Raw genomic sequence first — 19,448 nt, forward strand, 5'->3', positions numbered from 1 at the left:
ATTCCGTGACTAAACGTGAGCATTCCCACATGACACATTCCATTTCCCAGGTGACAGGCTCCCTGTCGCGCGCACTACCCCTATCGTTCCCTGACCCATTTCCCCGGTAGAGGGCGTGGGGAAATATAGGGTCAGGTACCGGGTAGCCATCTTGAACAGAATTTTGTTCAAGATGGCGGAGGTTAGTCACCTGACAGAACATGCTACAAAATATGGCTGCTAACATGAAAACGCCGGTCAAAATTCGGCTGGATCAGAATTATGTTCGAACACTGGTATCCGAACCAAAAACATTGGCACACGAGACGGGAAACATAAACTGAAAGGAATAATCTAGAAGTACGGGGAAATAGAGGTGATTGAAGGCTGGCTGTGATATCGCAGCAGTACTTGTTGCGTGTATCGAACGCGCTAGGGTCATTGAGGTCATCGCCGACTGTGGCGTGACCCCAATGACCCTAGCACGTTCGATACACGCCACAAGTACTGCTGCGATATCACAGCTAATTGAAAGCAAACTTTGTTGGAACTGTGAACGACGATTGATTTCGATGGATAGAATGGTGTCCGAATTTCGTGAAAAATGCCAGGCATCATGTCGACGTTCTAAAAGTATTAAGAGGTGTGCTAAATCACAGTGGCTAAATCATGGAGGTAGAAAGTCTGTAACCTCCAAGGCTTTGTGGTACCAACAAGAAGTTGGTGTCAAGTGAGCCTGAAAGTGCGAAACCCAAGAAAGATGAGAAAAAGTTACAAGTGTTACTTTCATCCAATCACAGCTTGTGTTATTTTAACCCAATAGCGTCCATCTTTACATTAGCCGGTACCTGACCCTATATTTCCCCACGCCCTCTACCGGGGAAATGGGTCAGGTAACCAGACTAGTAGTGGTCATGATGTTTGCCGTACCGAATCTGCAAGGCGCCCTCCCAAGGGAAATTTGCACATCGGAACACTAGCTCTATTGGCTAGCCCAGAATTAGATATGCGCATAATTAATGACGTACAGAATGTTGCCCCGTAAGGTCCCCTATCATACCGAATATGAAGGGTGTAGCACTCGTTGTTACTGTTTTGTTTAGGAATTTATGCATATTTAAGGTCAAAGGTCATCTAGAAAACGTGACATTAACTTTCTTCTCACAGTTATCCCCCTGTAATAAACATCAGCAATCTACCTCTATTTGCTAGCCCTGACTTAGGTATGTGCATCATTAATGAGTTATAGGAAGTGGCTGGTCATGCGAAATCTTTTTTTCAAAAAACTTTGTTTCCATACTTATCCCTATATACCAAAAATCAACCTCTAGCTCTATTGACAAGCCAAGAATTAGATATATGCACAATTAATGAGGTAGAGTATGGTGTGAGAGTCAAAGACCAACAGCAAACCTAAAATTTTGATGTGCAATTTGGTCCCATCCCTGAAATTGTTCGATTAACACCAGCCCTCTCGGACTCTTGTATAGGCTAAAATGTGATATGGCCATAGCTTTAATAGCTGCAGATCTGTATGGCAGGTCAAAGGTCATTGAAAATGTGAAAAATAGTAACTTTCATACAAGCAATTTGTATTACCATATACTGCCAATCTACTTCAGTACCAAGGTTAAACCCCTTTGCCATGGGAATATGGATTTCAGGTTTAGTATCTTCAGGACCGGCTTCAGGTAACAGTACACTGATACCTTCATCTTCTGTCAAACTGTTTGCGAGTGCACAGTCACCATTATAACACACCTCATCCGCAGTCTGTGTTCTAATTCGCCAATTTGGTGGGATGCGTTCATTTTGTGCTGATCCACGTAAACGACGTCATCAGGCATCATTTGTTGGAACTGTTGCCTGCCAGGCATCAGTTCCGAAAAATGATGCCCGCTGACGTCAAAAACGATATTGGCGCATGCGAGAACCGGAATGTAAAGAAAGATGTCGTCTGCGGCCGATCAAAACGATAGTGGATAAATTGCTAGGTGTATCCGCTACTTTTTGGAAGAGAACCGAATGCTCTGGTTTCCAACAAGGACTCGACGAAAACGATAATCAAAGGTGCATTGAACGTTTTGAAGAAGTATTGCGATCCTGCTGGGAAAAAACTTTTCTTGCCGAACCACTCCAGCATATAACATGGGACAAGTTTTGTGTATGGTATGTTCCTATGCATGACCGGGAATGAGGTGTGTTATAAAACACATATTGACTGGCCATGAGGTCAACAGCATATGTCCTTAACCCCTCGGGCCTGGGAGTCAACCCCAAAAACAGACTGTTGCCCTCAGCCTTCGGCCTCGGGGAAACAGTCTGTTTTTGGGGGTGATTCACAGTCCCTCGGAGTACAGACGAATCCTGTTGCCCTCATGGCCAGTCAATATGTGTATACTGCCAGCTCCATTTATTACGAAGTCAAACGCTGTCTTCTGATCCGCCATTGTAATGACGTTCGTGTCCCCTAAAGGACAGAAGGGAGCCGTCATTATCTATGGCCTGGGGATCGGAAGAATGTGGGGGGGGGGTGACTCAAAATATTGAAAACTTGCCCAAAATATGGAGAGGAAGAAGGGGGCTACTCTAGATTGCACCAGACTGGACCATTGCATACACCAATTTCTCGTTTTTTTCACTGGATCTCGGGCAAAACTGCATTGTTGTGAATTCATCCTTTATTGTCACAAAACACATTTTAATTGACTTCAGTTCAATAACCATTTTGACACTTAACCATACCGTATTCAGGTTTCTCATTAAAAGCTGGCAGCTGAGGAGAAATCACACAAGAAGGTCACAGATTTTCCATTCCTGTATATTATTTCGTCTTCAACCTCTGGCAAACCGAGAACTTTTTTTTTTTGCATAATGTATTGTCATTGTGGGGTTGTTGAGTATTGAGACTCAAAACTTATCAAGCAGAAAGTGTAATAAAAATATCAGTGTTCAATATCATTTTCAAACAATTTTACCGAGTGCTAAATAAATTGAAACACCTCAAAGATTGCACCATATCACATCAATTTCTCAAAATTTTCGATGCTCTCTCCCTTTGGATGTTCTAACTGTTTAACTTAGTAAAAAAAGAAAAACAACTCTCAGAGTGCTCCAGACTGCACCTTTGCACACATCAATTCCTCAATATTTTCCATTCAAGATTGGGGACACCCCCTCTGATACTTCCCTCAACGTCTCGCATGTTGCCCCTCCCCACTGTATTTTCAAATTCTGCCCATTCCAAATATCTTATAATATGGCTGGATACTGTTTATAGCTTGAGCTGTTATATCTGTGTTTTGTTGTCACTTTGAATTTTCTTTTGTTGGTTTCACCTTTTTCAACTGCCATAAGATAACGATGATAATCTAGCAGGGAACATCAGGATTTGAAATGTCTTTACTAGTGCTGTATTTTTGAACATTTTACAAATATTTGTATTTAACTTTTCTAAGTGGGCGGGTTGGGGCGTCAGTCAAAATGTCTGAGTTATGGAGAGGGGGTTACTCAATTTCATCATGGTTGGCGGGGGGGGGTACTCGAAATTTTGGGGTTTACAATGAAATTCCTCCGACCCCGCAGGACGTAAATAATGTCGGCCCCTAAAGGACAGTAGCGGGAGAAAACTACGTGTGTGTCGTAACTTAAAGAAGCATAGAGGGCGCTCTGAGGAACAGGTGATGATTCAATCGTTACGTCAGTATGTGCCGGTACGAAATTTAGAACACTGCTTCGAACAAAGAGGTAATGTTAAGATACAAAGATAAGTTAGCGAAATCTGAATTTCTCTGATGAATTATTATGTCTTGACAAATCTTCAAATGCAGAATGAAACTTAGCTTGAACCAGACTCAATAAGCTTCGCAAACTTCCTGTACTCGCTTATTTTTATCTATTATGGTAAAAAAACCTGACTGACATTGCAAAGTTCTCTTGTACATGATTTTTGTATCGGCAGGAGTTATGATTGATAAACACACACATACTCAGATACACATGACTCATGAGTAACCAGCGAAACCGAATTCCCACTGTGGGGAAATATTGCGAAACTGGGGCGAAAAAAGAGATGGTTTTTCGCAATGGATGAGGATCTGTTGCAATGGATGAGAAAATGTTTTTTCTTCCCATCATATGGTGAGAATTGTAGTCCTTGGTGAGAATAAAGAAGGATCGCCACACCAAGTGCAACTGCTATGTCATATGTGTACACACACATATGCGCTTGGTTGATCTTTCCTGGTCTGTGCATAGGTTCCTTGTTTCTATTTTTCACTGTGTCATGCACCTGTCATTTGATAATCTTACAATAAGTTGTACCAAGGTTATGTTGCGTCTATTATCTGATCTATTTGATTGCCCCATGCAAAGTGAATGAGGGACTGTGATAGGGACGGATAGGTTGCTAATCTATAACTACTGCAAAAGTTCCAGATTGCTTTTCACTTAAAAAGTGTATGCAAAAATCTGCGATCCAAATTCTAAGTGTGCGTCTTGCATACTAAGAAACCGATTGCTTATTGTTTTATACTTTTATTTGCATCAGTTGTCCTGAATTACATAACAGAAATAATAAAGGTTAGAGGTGCACGACTATCTTAAAGTCACACAGGAATGTTAGAACAATTGAAAACACCATTACAATGATACAATCTTCCATATCAAAAACACCATTACAATGATACAATCTTCCATATTCAGACCCAGGAAAATGTTTAAGCAATAAAGCACAACGACCGACGGTATATCACGAGATTTTGGCCAGGGTACGACATATATGCACCAGCGATAGCGAATGCATATATGAAGTGAACTGATTAAAATATCTTTGTATGCCATATAGCTAGGGTGCTTTATTGCTTAAATATTTGACACTGTGATGATAAATGTTACTGAAGCGTAGACAACTAAATAATTTGTTAGGAGAAAAATTATTAAAGATGTTCAAAGAGGGGGCCTCTCTTGCAGATATAAAAAGGAGGAATTACAGATAGAGATTAGGTTCAATGCAACAAAGTAATCACAACTTAATTTCTTTTTCATTTTTTTCCTCACATAAAGGGTTTCGATCTTGCTTTACCTTGGTCATTGTAATTGAACACTGCACTGAATTCACCTACGGACTATGTTCTAAATCTTCTGGTCACACTAATTCTTATTTGATTAAATCTGCTCCTTCCTCTCCTATGACTGGTGCGTTGGTGTTGCCAGAGGTCAAATGAGGCATAACACTGGCGTCGACGACACGAACATTCTTCAAACCCCGCACTCTGAAATTTTATAAGAAGAAGAGCTTTTATCCAACGAATTAAATTAGAACATGTCACAGCAAAATCCTATAAACACGTTATATCTAAATCAAAATATTTACTTTTGTAGAAAATTTAATCATGTAGAAACTTTAAACAAACGATGCCTATTATTCATACTTTGAGGTCATTCTATACCTCTCGTTCTTGTATATCCAATAGTGCCATTAGTGGTACTTTAAAAGTTTTGGGAAAAATAATGATCATGTAAATCCTCACCTAAGAGATGGATCCACGACAGTTGTTTGATCATCCTTGGCTCCCATTTTGCATGTGCCGCACACGTGCCAAGCCGTTAACGTCAGGTGACGAATATAGTGCTCCCAATACTTGTCGCTATCAAACTCATGAGGGCAGTTGTCGAACTTTAAATGCGATGGCGTTATTCTGTGTATTATAAAAATAACCACAGAGGAAATTTAGCCATGAATTGCAATACTTCATTACAGACAGACTACATTAACTTGCATGGTACCTGACACCCTGGTCCTTGCCTGACCAACCCGTGTGACAAACAGCAGACTTTTAATCCCCCAAGGTGTTAATGTTCCATTGTTACGTTTATCTTATCCAGCTGGTGCCATTGTAGGAAAGGAAGGTCTGTAAAATTAATCCTCTGATAACTAAGTAGGGAAGTAGGGTATCCCTACCCGTATTAAGGGGCTGTCGATAATAAAGCTGACGCATGACAAACCTAATTCTTTCGTTTAGGGGGGAGGGGGAAAAGCTCATTTCGTTTTGTGTGCGTCAAAATCGCATAAGGATTTTCGTCTATTGTTTTCGAAATGCGACTTTGCAGCGAGAACGCATATTGCAATACTATATTCGAGAACAGAATGACAACAAAAAGACATAAATGTTAAATAAAACTTGTAACGTTTTTCAACGTGAAACATATACACGAAACATTTTCCTACATGCGAAATACATTAAATGTTCTGTGTCTTAAAAAGTGAAACGCGTAAAGTGGAGGTTTAGTAATTAATGTGAACTTCCGGTGTTTTTTCATGGGCTTGCGGATCGCAGAGGTGTGTGTGGGTTTGTCAGAAACAGCATCATAATATGAAGTTGATTTCGCATAAGAACTTTCGTTTTGAGGGGGGAGGGAGGGGTTTCAAGTAAAACGAAGGAATTACGTTTCTTGTGCGTCAGCTTTTATTATCGACGGCCCCTAATGTTTACTGTTAACGATCGCGTATTTGGTCATGTAGATCTAGCCTGGAAGATCCGTCGTCCGAGGGTCGCTATGACGGGAGCTTAAAGAGCGTCCTCGAGCGACGAATCTTTCAGTCTTATGTAAACCATGTTATACTCATTCAGATACATCAACCAGCCTTTATGTTTTTGACTGTGTCCGTCCATTCGAGCTTCTGTCCGACTGTCTCTGTCTGTCTCTCTGTCTGTCTGTTTCTGTCTCTATCTCTGTTTTTCTCTGTGTCTCTGTCTGCCTCTTTGTCTTTCTCCATGGCTTTCTGTTTGTCTGTCTTTGTCTCTCTGGCTACTTCTGTAAATCTGTCTGTCTGTCTGTTGTCTGTCTCTGTCTGTCTGTCTGCTTGCCTGTCTGCGTCTGTCTGTGTCTCTCTTCCCTCTCTCTCTTCCCTCTCTCTCTCTTCCCTCTCTCTCTCTCTCTCTCCTCTCTCCCCCCTCTCTCTCTTCCCCCTCTCTCTCTTCCCCCTCTCTCTCTTCCCCCTCTCTCTTCCCCCTCTCTCTTCCCTCCCTCCCCCCTCTCTCTCTCTCTCCCCCCCTCTCTCTCTTCCCTCTCTCTCTCTCTCCCCTCTCTCTCTCTCTCTCTCTCTCTCTCTCTCTCTCTCTCTCTCTCTCTCTCTCTTATATAAATTCAAAAATTCAATAGATTACCCATAATCCTTGAAGGCCTTAGTATTTGCTAGCTTCTGGATAAATCGTTTAGCCTGCAAGACAAAATTATAGACATTACTATTGACATCATCAGCTAGGTATTAGTATTCTTGTATTCCCTGCAGTAGCTGTTACTCACCCTTATCATCGTTTGCACGTCATCCGCGTCTTCCAGGTAGCGCGGATCTATCAGTGGTTTATCGAGTGGATTTTTACTCTTCAGTTTCAAGTTGCCGATGCTTTTTGGATGTAATAGAGCTGCGAAGATGCACAGGCCTTCTTTGGTGGCTATTTTCTCGTCGCTGACTCCATACTCCAATGTTTCATCGAACCTGTATTAAAATTAACAGATCACAGCCGGCAGTCGTACAGTCTACAGTCTTATTATCGGAAGAAAATAAACCTGACTAGCCTATGACAATATGATGACTTTCTCTTTTATTTGCATTTTCAATATTGTCCCCGGATGTGTTCTAATGGCTTTCGATTCGTGTATCCTTCTACAAAATATTCGAATGCTTACATTACCTCTTGTATAGCAGCAGAGATTAATTGCAACCACTTACTAAAAGGACATGGAGTACTTACTCGTCACGAATATTCAAGATTCCTTCTCTTTGGGTCCGAAACTGTAGTAAACAGGCAAATAGGCAATTTGTATATCGGGCCAGGGAATGCCATCCTGTTGTAAACGAGGTTAATGGAGTCAGCAAAGGATTCAGAACAATTTAAATTTATGAAATGTTCTACCGGTGTTTAATGTCACCGTTGGTTTGCAATGTAATGCACTTGGCAAATGACTATCGCACATTCAAACTCTGCAACTATGTTCATCATAATCACAATTACAGTACTCTCTTTAGTTTTCCATTTCAGAACATTTACATATATTGTAGAAAGGTGTCAATACGATGCCTTCCCGAATAGAGTCTTTTGAACATTTTAAGACAAATAATAGTTCGGAGTATATTTTCTGTGATATTTCTCTCCAAAAACTAACTGCGAATCTGTAAATAATTTCTTTAGACTATTTAAAACGCATCGCAAGTGTTATCGATACGAGATCCCAAAATTCATCGTCACTATTAAAATGATGACAGATTCAGGAAAACGTACAGCAGATAACAAATAACCACAACAAAGACCTGGACAACACAAGATAGGTAGCCAAATCACTGAAGAGAAAGGTCTTAAACCTTTCCTTTTAAAAGGTGGATTAATCAGCTGTTTCGGAGTCGAAAAGCACATCCTGCTTCACATTTGGCACCTGCGACATATCTAAGTTTTTTTAATCCCACTTTCTAAGGCCACAAGAGAAGAAATTGCTCCTGGTCCTTGACATTCAGCAAAAGTGATGCCGCGACGCGGTTTTGTTTTTATTTTTTGTTTTTTTTTCCTTTCTTTTTTATTCTTAGCAATACTGGTTTAGCACTATTGATGCAACTGTTGTTGTCTTTTATCACTGGCTCCATAATACTTCAGTTTTCTGTTTTGTCATTTTCGGCATGCAACAGGAATATCAAAGATAGCTATACTTATGAGTATGTAACCCCACCCTCCCTAAAAAGCCATGATGCGCAGGTTCTGAAATAACGCGCGCGGTGACCGGAAATTATCTTTTTTGGCCTAATATCAACAATTGTATCTTCTATTATTTATCAGATGTCCACATTAAGCTTAACTTACCTTGGTTTTTTTTATGACCGCCAGATTCGAGAGAGTGTGAAGACAGGCAATGTTGTTATATAATACATAAAATATCTTTGATTACTTTTGAGACAAAATCAAACTACAAAGCATCCTTGTTAATCCTTTAAGCGTTATGTCTCACCGAGTCTAAAACTGACGTTACGTTTGGTGCAGCGTGTCCAATGTCACAGAAATGACTCTACTTGACACTCAATAATTTGGTTGTCGTAGAATGCGATAACGTAGGATACGCCTAGGAACACTTTTTCAGTCGTAATTATCGAAAATTTACGATACCTTTTCGTCTACTGTTAGTTTGACTTCAGCCTCTTAATAATATGACGTTTTAAACTTTTCGCCATTGTGAACATCAGGAATCCGCGTTTTCCTCATTCGGTTTAAACAGGGATAATCACAATTTTGAATTTAAAGAATCAGTAAAATTTTTAGGTGGTTTTTCCGTCATCCCACCAGTATACTTTGCAAACTTTTCTATTTTGTATTCGTGTTTATGAAAGAGAATGCGTTGGAATACATAGAAGAGACTCACTTTAGAAATGCCGCCTCCACTTGCATGGTGCCTATCAAATGTCATGAGATGATCCTACGTAACAAATCAAGACAGACCGTTACTTTAATCTTATTTGTTTACTTCTGTGCTAAAAATGTTACATAAAATGCATTTACTCCTCGGTACCAACGAATAATGAATATAATCCCTGGAGTACATATTTCGCCAATCAAAACGTTTGTGCCTCACGACCATGACATACCAGGAAAGATCTGTGCTGTATTTGGCCACTTTTAAGATTTATTTACCTGCATATTTTCACCAACTGGAAGGTCACACAACACAGGTATTCCCAACTCTTCCAGATGATCCTTTGGTACAACACCAGACAACATTAAAATCTATCATGTAGACAATAAAGAGATTCGGTTCGTTGCAGACGTATTCACCATTATGATACCTGTAAATTTCTCAGCTGCATTTTGGCATTTTTGTATTCCACGATTTGCTTTAGTAGAAATATAACAATCTCCTGTGTTTCCAAAAATACAGAATTTTCTTTAAAAGCTTTCATGAACATTTACTTAACATGCCATGGCATTTACTTGCAAGATGTATGTCAAACGATTTTCCCCGCCTAGCACATTATCCGTAGACATAAATAAACAGTTACAAACATGTGGAGAAGCTACGGAACCAGCAGATAAGATTACTTATTCACACTCACAACACCAGTTTCTCCATTTTTCAGGATCACTACGATAGTTGCCTTATTTTCGTCGAATACAATCTATAAGCATACCATGTATTTGCAACCATGGGTTGAAATATAAACTTAAAGCGATTCTGAAGTATTGATCAGGCAACCATTTATATATATATATATATATATATATATATATATATATATATATATATATATATATATATATATATATATATATAATGCCACATGCTTATTCCATGTCGCTATTCGCCAGAACACGTCGCGTGACAAGAAAATAGATAGTCTAGTACTCGCTGGCTCGGAAAGGTGACTGCAGAGGGTATTTTCTAAACACTATTTCGACAGAGAAATAGTATTTTAAATTTTGACCGTATATTTAGTGTCATCAGCAGCATTGAAAACTATGGCGAGTGATTCATTTCGTGATGAGCGACGAGACTTTGATGTAAATAACAAGACCTAATTCTAAAAGCGTAGGAACTTGAAGAGTTCATCGACAAGAAATATTAAAATACAATCAGTGACGCTGTGCGGTATACAGGTTTCACTTTATTTTATTTTATTACGGTGTCGTTATCCTACGGCATTACAAAAATCAGTTTAATCTCTCCTACTCCTCCAGGGTATATAATCCCCATCCGTGAGTGAAATTATGAGCAATCAGAATGGCCATTGACAATAATTTCTAACTCCAGTTTTCAATGTTAACGTTCTGTCAGTGCGCTATGTATCAAATCAGACGCTGTATAGCAAGGTTATTATTCAGTTGAAATGTACTGATTTCCTTAGTATTACTTACTTTGTATTGTTTTCAGATTTTAGAAAATATGGCAGTACTTCATCGTAACTCCATCCTTCGTCTCCAAGTCTTGCCCATGAGTCGTAGTCTTCTTTGCATCCTCTAACATACTGCATTCCATTGATACTGCTAGATCCACCAAGACCTACATTTTATAACATTTGATAAATTCTCTCCCTGTAATATGATGAGGACGTCAGTGTACATGTAGTAGAAATTTATGAAATGGTGGCAATTGGCGTTGGCTGAGAGGATAAGAGCAGTAATGGCCGATGGGCACTGATACAAGCATAGTCAAGTGTGGCATTCATATTTGGTCATTCATATATAGTGGCGGTGAACGTGAAACAACCTTGGCTTGGTCAACAAAGGGTTATAATTGTGCATTTTACAAGTGGAGAGGGTCATCAATACAAGGCCACGGTTGAATGGCCTGTGCAAGATGGTGGACTGGTAGGTCTCTTTTCCGCGTTACTGACTATAAGCTGCAACCATCCATCGAATCTCTAGCCTAGCTGTTAAATATGGAAACGAACATATTACCCGGAGTTTTTTGTCATTAATGCCACATTATAAAGTCTTTATTTCTTTTTTTGCGTATCAGTGGAAAATATTCCAGTAACCACAGGTGATGATAACTCTGAACTTAAGCATTTCTATTATCGTAAGTAAAATATCTATTACGAATCATAATTACTCTGATCAAAAATGCTCATTAAACTATCGTAGTTTGCTCGCATGAACCTGTCCTTTGTAAAATATGATTTTTTTTATCATTTCATACAAAGGTACGTCTGCCGCTTGCACAGCAGATGTCATAAATTGAACCATTTCCTTCCTGACCTTTCCCTTGTTCCACACAGCGCGATTATCTTTCATGGCGAAACATGCATGCTTCTGTGGAACTGTCTGTAAGAGACCATAAGAAATAGCTAGCTTCAGTTCATGCAATTCAGTGCACACGAGGTAACTTTAAGGCTGACCTCATTACCATTCATCCATGCTCGACAAAGGTAATTTGTATCCGTGGTACATGTTCAATGGCCGTGAACAATTACTGGCAGTCGAACAAACAGCCTGTCAAATATCTAAACGTGTAAGGAATGTGCGAGTGTAAAACATTTTCATTGTATTTAATCTTTTGATGTACTGACAGTCGTGGCCATCTGATTATGGTAACTTAGATCAGAAGTTCAGCGCAGAAGTAAAGATCAAACTTTTGTTTCTACAGACCCTTCTAACATCAAAGAAGTCATTCTTTGTCCTACAAAGGCGTTAGACATTACCTTATACTGATAATCTATTTCATGGGAATATGGATTTCAGGTTTCGTATCCTCGGGACCGGCTTCCAGTAACAGTACACTGATACCAGCATCTTCCGTCAAACGGTTTGCGAGTACACAACCAGCGCTGCCAGCTCCAATTATTACAAAGTCGAACGTTTGCTTCTTGTCTGCCATTATAGAAGTGACGCCAGGTTGAAAAGTTCACAACAGGTAGTGGTCATGATGTTTGCCATAAAGAATTTGCAAGGCGCCCTCCCAAGGGAAATTTGCACATCGGAACCCTAGCTCTATTGGCTTTCTTAGGCACTTATGTAGCACTCGTTTCACAGGTTGTGTTTACACGTTGACATATGTCACATTATGAACCAAAAATTGCAAATAAAATTAAGGCTGCAAGCAGCTTCACGTGGCCCAAGCATTTTCAAACATTGGCAAAAGATACCAGAGTGATAATTCATAACCTTGTCATGACGTTAAGGGGGCGCTGCATCCAACACAGTGTATTTTGCTCAAAAATCACTTTTTTGCAAACATTCATTCAATTTTAATTAATTTGTTAACCAAATATTAAAATATTGGCTGGGTTCATCTTTTACCTTGTCAAGCAGTCGTAAGTTGAGTGTTAATTTATGCAAATATACATAAATCACCCGATTTCCTGGCTTTTTTTCTCCCAAGTTCAAGGTTTCCAAAGAATTTAACTCCACTCTTGCTGGGTCTAATTTTCTGAAAGTTTCACATTATGTTCTTTAAATACTATTACAAAACGAGTATTTTGTTTTGCAATTAATGAAATTCTTACATTTTGAAAAAGAGATACTTTAAGTTTGCTAATCATGATCTTATCGCTTTTTGAGTGTCAGTCTTTCAACCCATTCCATTTTAGGAGGAAAGATAATGCAAATAAAATAGTTGTTTTTTCTACATATAATCTTCTTTAAGATGAAATATTACATTTTAGAAAAAAGCGTCACGTTTGTGACTTAAATTAATTTTTATCATTAATACCAAAATTGAGGTTTTTTACCCAAAGTATATACCTACTTCATCCTCCTAGTGAACTACTGCTACCATACTAAACTTAATAGTCTGTTTTTTTGAAAATATATAGTATGAGGGGGTGTCCTTTGACATTAGCCCTCTTATTCATCGCCACTTTCGTATGGAAACTGGGCGTACAAAAGGGGAACTCGAGTGGGCGTTTCTACTATCGAAATTCAGAAATGATAATATTAATAGCAACATTCGGGCTTTTCCAGGTGTTTTCCTTGTCGAAACTGTCACTTTGGTATTCACTATTCCCAGAGTTCCCAGTTAATTTGTGGAAAAACGCAAGATTACCCATATGACCTTAGAATTCCTATCTTTAGGAGGGAATACATAAGACAGACACTGCTTTAAAATGCGAGCTAGTCCACATGCACATAGTTACCTGTTCGCGAATAAATCCGTCAATCCAATCGGGCGGAGAGATCTGGACTAGCTTCCATGGCGAGAGTTCGGCCTGATATTAAAGTCTACTGCAACGCTACGTGGTATGCGACAGCCAGAACAACCGCGACGTAACGGAGACTTTGTTCTGAGAAATCAATTATGCCACGCGAGCTGCTAGCTGCTGAGCTGTGAAGTGCTGGCTGTTCATAACGCATATATGTTCAGCGGCTCTCCTAACGAACAGGGCGCCCTCATCCATGAAACCATCAATCTGATCTTTGCCTTGACCGTTCCGCCTTCCGACCCTTATGACCGATCACCTACACGAATCTTTCACTAGACTACGTTCAAAATAGCTATTTTACAAGGTATGGCAGAAGTACGACACTATTCATATATATTTATTTTTAAATGTTTAAATATTTATTTTTTAAATATTTAGGAGAGGGAGGGGGCTACAAAGTTGAAAAAACACAACAAAAAGACAAAAAATCTACAACCTATGCTTCATACCGACTGTCCATGCTACTGTTGCAAACAAATTAATCTTTCCCAAATTTGTGACTTTCAGAGAACTTTCGATCGTTTTGTTCTGTTAAAATAAATAAATAAATAAATAAATGAACAAATAAATAAATATTTCTGGCTATCAGAAGTTAGTGTTAAAATTGCCAATGCTGTCTGTCTCTGTATGTATGTATACAACAGAAGACTATTGTGCCAAATAAGTTTTTATCAGGACTGCAATTTATTCTTCCACAATACCACTGCATGTCTTATATTCATAGTGTCGTCAAGCGGGCAAGTATAATATTTAGAATGTTGACACACTTTTAAGGAGAAAAAACAAGAAAATGTTTTTGATTAACAGAACAAAACTAATAAACCTATATCAATTTTTCCAGCTATTCCCTCTCAAATGTAACCATTTCACCAATATCAACGATATGCTTTGCAAGAAATAATCAAATTAATTGATCAGAATATCAATGTCGTCGCGTTTAAGAGGGCGCTGCACATAACACAGCGGACTTTGCTCAAAACCAACTTTTTGCAAATATTCATTCAATTTTAATTGATTTGTTAACCCAAGATTAAAACGTTTGTTGTGCTCACCTTTTAGCTTGTCAAGCAGTCGTAAGTTGCGTTATACAGAAGTGTTAATTTATGCAAATGTATGCAAATCACCCGATTTCCTTGCTTCTCTTTTCTGCCGGTTTCAAGATTTCCAGAGATTTAACTCTACTCTGGCTGGGTCAAATTTTCTTAAATTTTTCACATTATATTCTTGAAATACTGTGTAACAAAACAAGTATTTTGTTTGCTAATTGAGTTCTTACATTTGAATAAGAGGCATTTTAATTTTCCTTATCATGTTTAAACACTTTTTTTGAGTGTCTGTATTTCAACCCATACTATTGTAGAATAAAGATATCTAATGCAATATAAAAATAGTCGTTTTTTCTACATATATTCTTGTTTTAACTGAAATATTACATTTCAGACAGTATCAATTTTTTTACTGAAAGGGAAACAGTCATCGGAACTGCGCCAGTGCGATCTTCTTGTTTACGAACAATGTTTTTTGTGCACGATATCTAGATGCACCTAATCATCATAGCTGCAACATGTAAGCTTACGATGTAGATTATGACAGACATGTTTTAACTTTCATCAATCACCATCGTGCCTTGGATACAGTAATAACATTTGTTGTATGGGTCCCATACGACCCATACGACCTTTGAGCGCAGTTCCGACGACTGTATCCCTTTCAATTAATTGTTATCATTAATACTAAAATTGAGGTTTTATCCAAATATACACCCCTTCATCCTTCGAGTAAATTACTGCTACCGTACTAAACTTAAGAGTCTTGGCTTTTTGAAAATATAGTATGAGGGGGTTTCCTTGTCGTCTTAGGTTAGAAATGTTCCTTTGAAAAAATCTGTGTTGGCAACGTGCAGCTCCACCTTAATTCCAAGCGGAGTATGAATTTCCAAACTCCTCCCGGCTGCATATCCTATTCAAACATGTCATAGGGGAGTTGTCGTGTATTGTTTTACCTTTTTCGTGGAAACTCTAAGAAGTAACTTTTCATTTGATTATTACATTTTCTCTCACTGTTCTGTATGGTAAGAAGAGCCTTTCGTCAGGTGAACGATAGAACGATAGGAACGCGAGACACGTGAGAGAGACACGCATCGTGTCCACGTCGTGTCTTGATTTCTTCAACTTTTTTTCGTTTATCTATGCCAATTCGTTCTCGAATGGGATTGATATCTTTTATGAAGTATTAGTGCTTTGACCTGTTGTATTTTGGACATTGCCTTCCTTCTACTTGGGAAAATTTTGAAGGATCTTGTCTACAATTTGTTGTCAAGACACATGAATGGTGGATTCTAATTGGTAGAGTTGACTTTTCAGATCCTCAGATTCAGATCCTCAGATCTCAGACTTCAGATCCTATAACTTCAGATGCAGATTCGAATTTACAAGCCTTTTACAATACCCGAATTAACAGTATGATTGCAATATTTAAAATAATAATTTGAATATGACATGTACAAGGCAGTTATGAAAACAAAAAAGTCTACATAAACGTTTTCGCTCAACAAGTTTCAACGAACACGGGTCTACAATTACAGATTAACTAACTTGCTTCTTCCGACCCCTGAATTCTGATTTAGCCCGGGTCACTGGCCTCCAACATGGATTAGTTATATTCCCTCGCCATAAATATTACGAACGATGGTAAAATACGGACTGTCGATAGCCAGCATTTACATGATCGTCGCGGTCTTGATCGTTCGATCGCGCGCGGGTGTGTTTATCTCTATGAGGGAACGTTCACGTGATGACATAACAAGTGGAATCATTGCGCACCCTGTCTTCGACAGATGACGTTCTGATTCTGAGATCGAAGTTTTTAAGTTCAAGATTCAAGATAGAAATAAAATAATTTCTAAAGCCTTTTCAAATCTAAATTATATTTTATTTATCAGTATATTACATCGAATTTTGAAAATTGTGAAATTTTTATTATGAATCTGCGTCTGAAGATATAGGATCTGAGGTCTGAGATCTGAGGATCTGAATCTGAGGATCTGAGGATCTGAATCTGAGGATCTGAAAAGTCAACTCTACCGATTCTAATTTGCATCACAATGTCGACCGGTGATGGACAGGCTTTGGTGAGTGAAGATTCTGCCACTGATTCACATGACAGTAATGATGATGATTGTGAACAGTTTCCATCTAAGAATCGTGAACTCTATCATTCGAAGCATACTAAATACGCACTTGATAAATTTCATCGACTACCAAGATCAAATTGGGTCGCAGATCTTTGTGCAAAAATGAACAACTTTGTCGATGAAATTCATAAGTTACGTAATGACCTTTTCAACCTGGCATAAAAGATGCCTGCGTGTCCAGCTGGCGTTCTTGCACGCAGACTCAACCGAAAAAATTCAAAATCCACAGTCAGCGAGAAACTGCTGGAGGATTGCTACGACATTTGCAAGTACCTCTACGAGGAAGACCCTGCCATTATTACCCCATTACTAAAACAAGGGCATACAACTTCGAGTTAAACCATGCATCTTATCTACTCTGACGGGAAAGAAAACGAAGACGATTCCGAGCCTCGAAGCGACGTTTTGAATGTCCATAAGGAAAACACGTGTACTACAGACAATATCGAATCGCTCGTGGCAGAAGTTCTGACATTAAAACAGCAACACGAAAAAGACGTTGATGACCTCAGAAAAGAAACTGAACTACTCAAGAAGTCTTCTAGCAAGATCAAATCAGAAGTGGAAAATACGAAGTCAGCGGTGTCCAGTTTAACGAAAAATATCGACGCTATTCGAGGTGAGACTCAAGCATTTGAAGCAAATTCTAAATCGAAACTAAAGCTCATAAATCAACAAGTGAAAGAAATTCAAACGGACTTAATCCACCAACGCAGTTTGAATGAACAGACTTTATCGAAACTGAAAAGCCCAGAAAAGAAAGTAACTAAACATTCTCCTCGTCAATCAGTAGATGTATCCACGTCGCCTAGTCCGTGTCTAGCATCTACCCAGTTATCACGTGTATCTGATCAGGCTATGAAGCCGAATGAAAAGACAACGACATCAACTGAAAACATCAAGGCGAGCACTAACTTAGTGGCATCACCGGAAAGCGACATTTTGATTTCGTCTGGTGTTGAACAGACTTCTGCGCCAACGAAGAATCTCAATTCGCAGGATTTGCAAAACAGTGAAAACCCAACCAGTGCGCCAGGTACACTAGGAAGAAAGTCGACATCGGATGCTGCGTCAGTGTCTGCGGCATCCGCAATGGAAGCCCGATCATTACCTGTGCCGTCAACAGATTCGTCTACTATCGCAAGGAACGAGGAGACTTCGAAAATTAACACTGATATTGTATCTGAATGGTCTGAACAGACCACTTCTGTTCGTCCACGTGGCATACGTGACAAGAACTCTACCGACAACAGCCGTACAGATTTTGAGTTTGAGGGTGTTACTAGTGTTCGCTCAGAGACCGTAGAATGTACGTTGGAGGCATTAAGGAGGGCACTAATCGTGAACAGATTGAGAGACTATTGATCAAAAATAACATTCAGTTTACCATGATAAGAGTTATCACTAGCAAACGCAAAGGAGCTGTCGCTGCCAAAATAAATGTATCCTTTAATCAAGTTAAACTTCTCCTTGCCGACAACTTCAGGCCGCCAAATGTGTTCTGTAGGCCATGGCTGGGAGAGCAAAATTTCTCCGAACAAATGAAGTAAAATAATACACAGATAGATAAAACAAGTAATGATTATCGTATAAACACTGATGAAGGCTACAAAAAGCTTGATTCCATTAATTTTGCTTTTTTCTCTCTTACTGTTAATGACTTGTCCTGTACCACAACAATATGCATTGCGATTGGGTTGCTGGAATGTCTGTGGTGTTATATCTAAAGTTCCTCACCTCACTAAAATTTTGCAAAATATCGATATTCTGCCTATCACTGAACACTGGCTTTTTCCACATTCATTGAAATTTCTGAACACTGTTGATTGTAATTTTACTTTCATTTGGAGTAACTGACAGAGCTCTAGATGCTAGCACTACCGACTTCTCTTTACGTGTACAAGGTGGGGTAGCTTTCCTCATTAGAAAGTCCAAGTTATCTTCTGTTGATTATTTAAACTTAGAAGATGACCGTGTCATTGGTCTGCGAATTAACAGTAGTAACTGTGAACGTCTGAAAAAATTTATTTTTATCTTTGCTGTGTATCTACCGCCTGTTAATTACACGGTAGACTCTCATGTCGACTATGTTCACTTTTTGGAAGAGCTTTACTCTACAAACTCACCTATTGGTGACGTCATATTCCTTGGTGATTTCAATGCTAATTTGTTTGGGCCTCGTATGCCAGGTTTCCCAACCTCAACACGTGAAAAGACGCTTAGTCAATTTATAGACTCATGCGATCTGCAACCAGCAAATCTCTTGAACTTATGCACTGGTTCAGTCGAAACGTTTTGCTCTTTTGGTTGACGGAGCAAGTCGACCATTGGCTTTGTCCTCTTTCCACTTCACCTTATCGATTTATTGACGATGTGTAAAGTAATTGACGACGACACTTTAAATCTTTCGGATCATTACGAAATTCTCTGTTCTCATAGCTTATTCATTACGAAAAGAATAGGAATTTTGCTCCTTCCAAAAAACGCTTAGTTTGGTCAAATCGTACACTTTTTCACTACGTGAAAAATTAGACACTTCCGACTTCTCTGAACAAATACTGTCTTGTCCAGTTGACATTGATCGCTACTCATCAA

The 19,448-nt window shown here is 39.0% G+C and overlaps 2 protein-coding genes across 2 annotated transcripts; one reads left to right on the forward strand and one right to left on the reverse strand.

Annotated features, from left to right (window-relative positions):
* Positions 1–4,997: 4,997 nt before the first annotated feature.
* Positions 4,998–7,875, reverse strand: LOC139116880 (ecdysone oxidase-like). Its single transcript, XM_070679612.1, has 5 exons — positions 7,737–7,875; positions 7,288–7,480; positions 7,149–7,201; positions 5,511–5,678; positions 4,998–5,252 (listed from the first exon to the last, which is right to left on the reverse strand). The coding sequence occupies exons 2-5, from the start codon at positions 7,294–7,296 to the stop codon at positions 5,138–5,140; spliced, it is 345 nt and encodes a 114-aa protein (XP_070535713.1). The 5' UTR covers positions 7,297–7,480; positions 7,737–7,875; the 3' UTR covers positions 4,998–5,137.
* A 9,320-nt stretch (positions 7,876–17,195) lies between these two features.
* LOC139117591 (uncharacterized protein SE_2353-like) lies at positions 17,196–18,218 on the forward strand. The gene has a single exon (XM_070680834.1). It carries the CDS (start codon positions 17,196–17,198, stop codon positions 18,216–18,218), a length of 1,023 nt encoding a protein of 340 aa, XP_070536935.1.
* The last annotated feature ends 1,230 nt before the right edge of the window (positions 18,219–19,448 follow it).

This window comes from Ptychodera flava, chromosome 18, assembly GCF_041260155.1.
Source record: "Ptychodera flava strain L36383 chromosome 18, AS_Pfla_20210202, whole genome shotgun sequence".
Lineage (NCBI taxonomy): Eukaryota > Metazoa > Hemichordata > Enteropneusta > Ptychoderidae > Ptychodera > Ptychodera flava.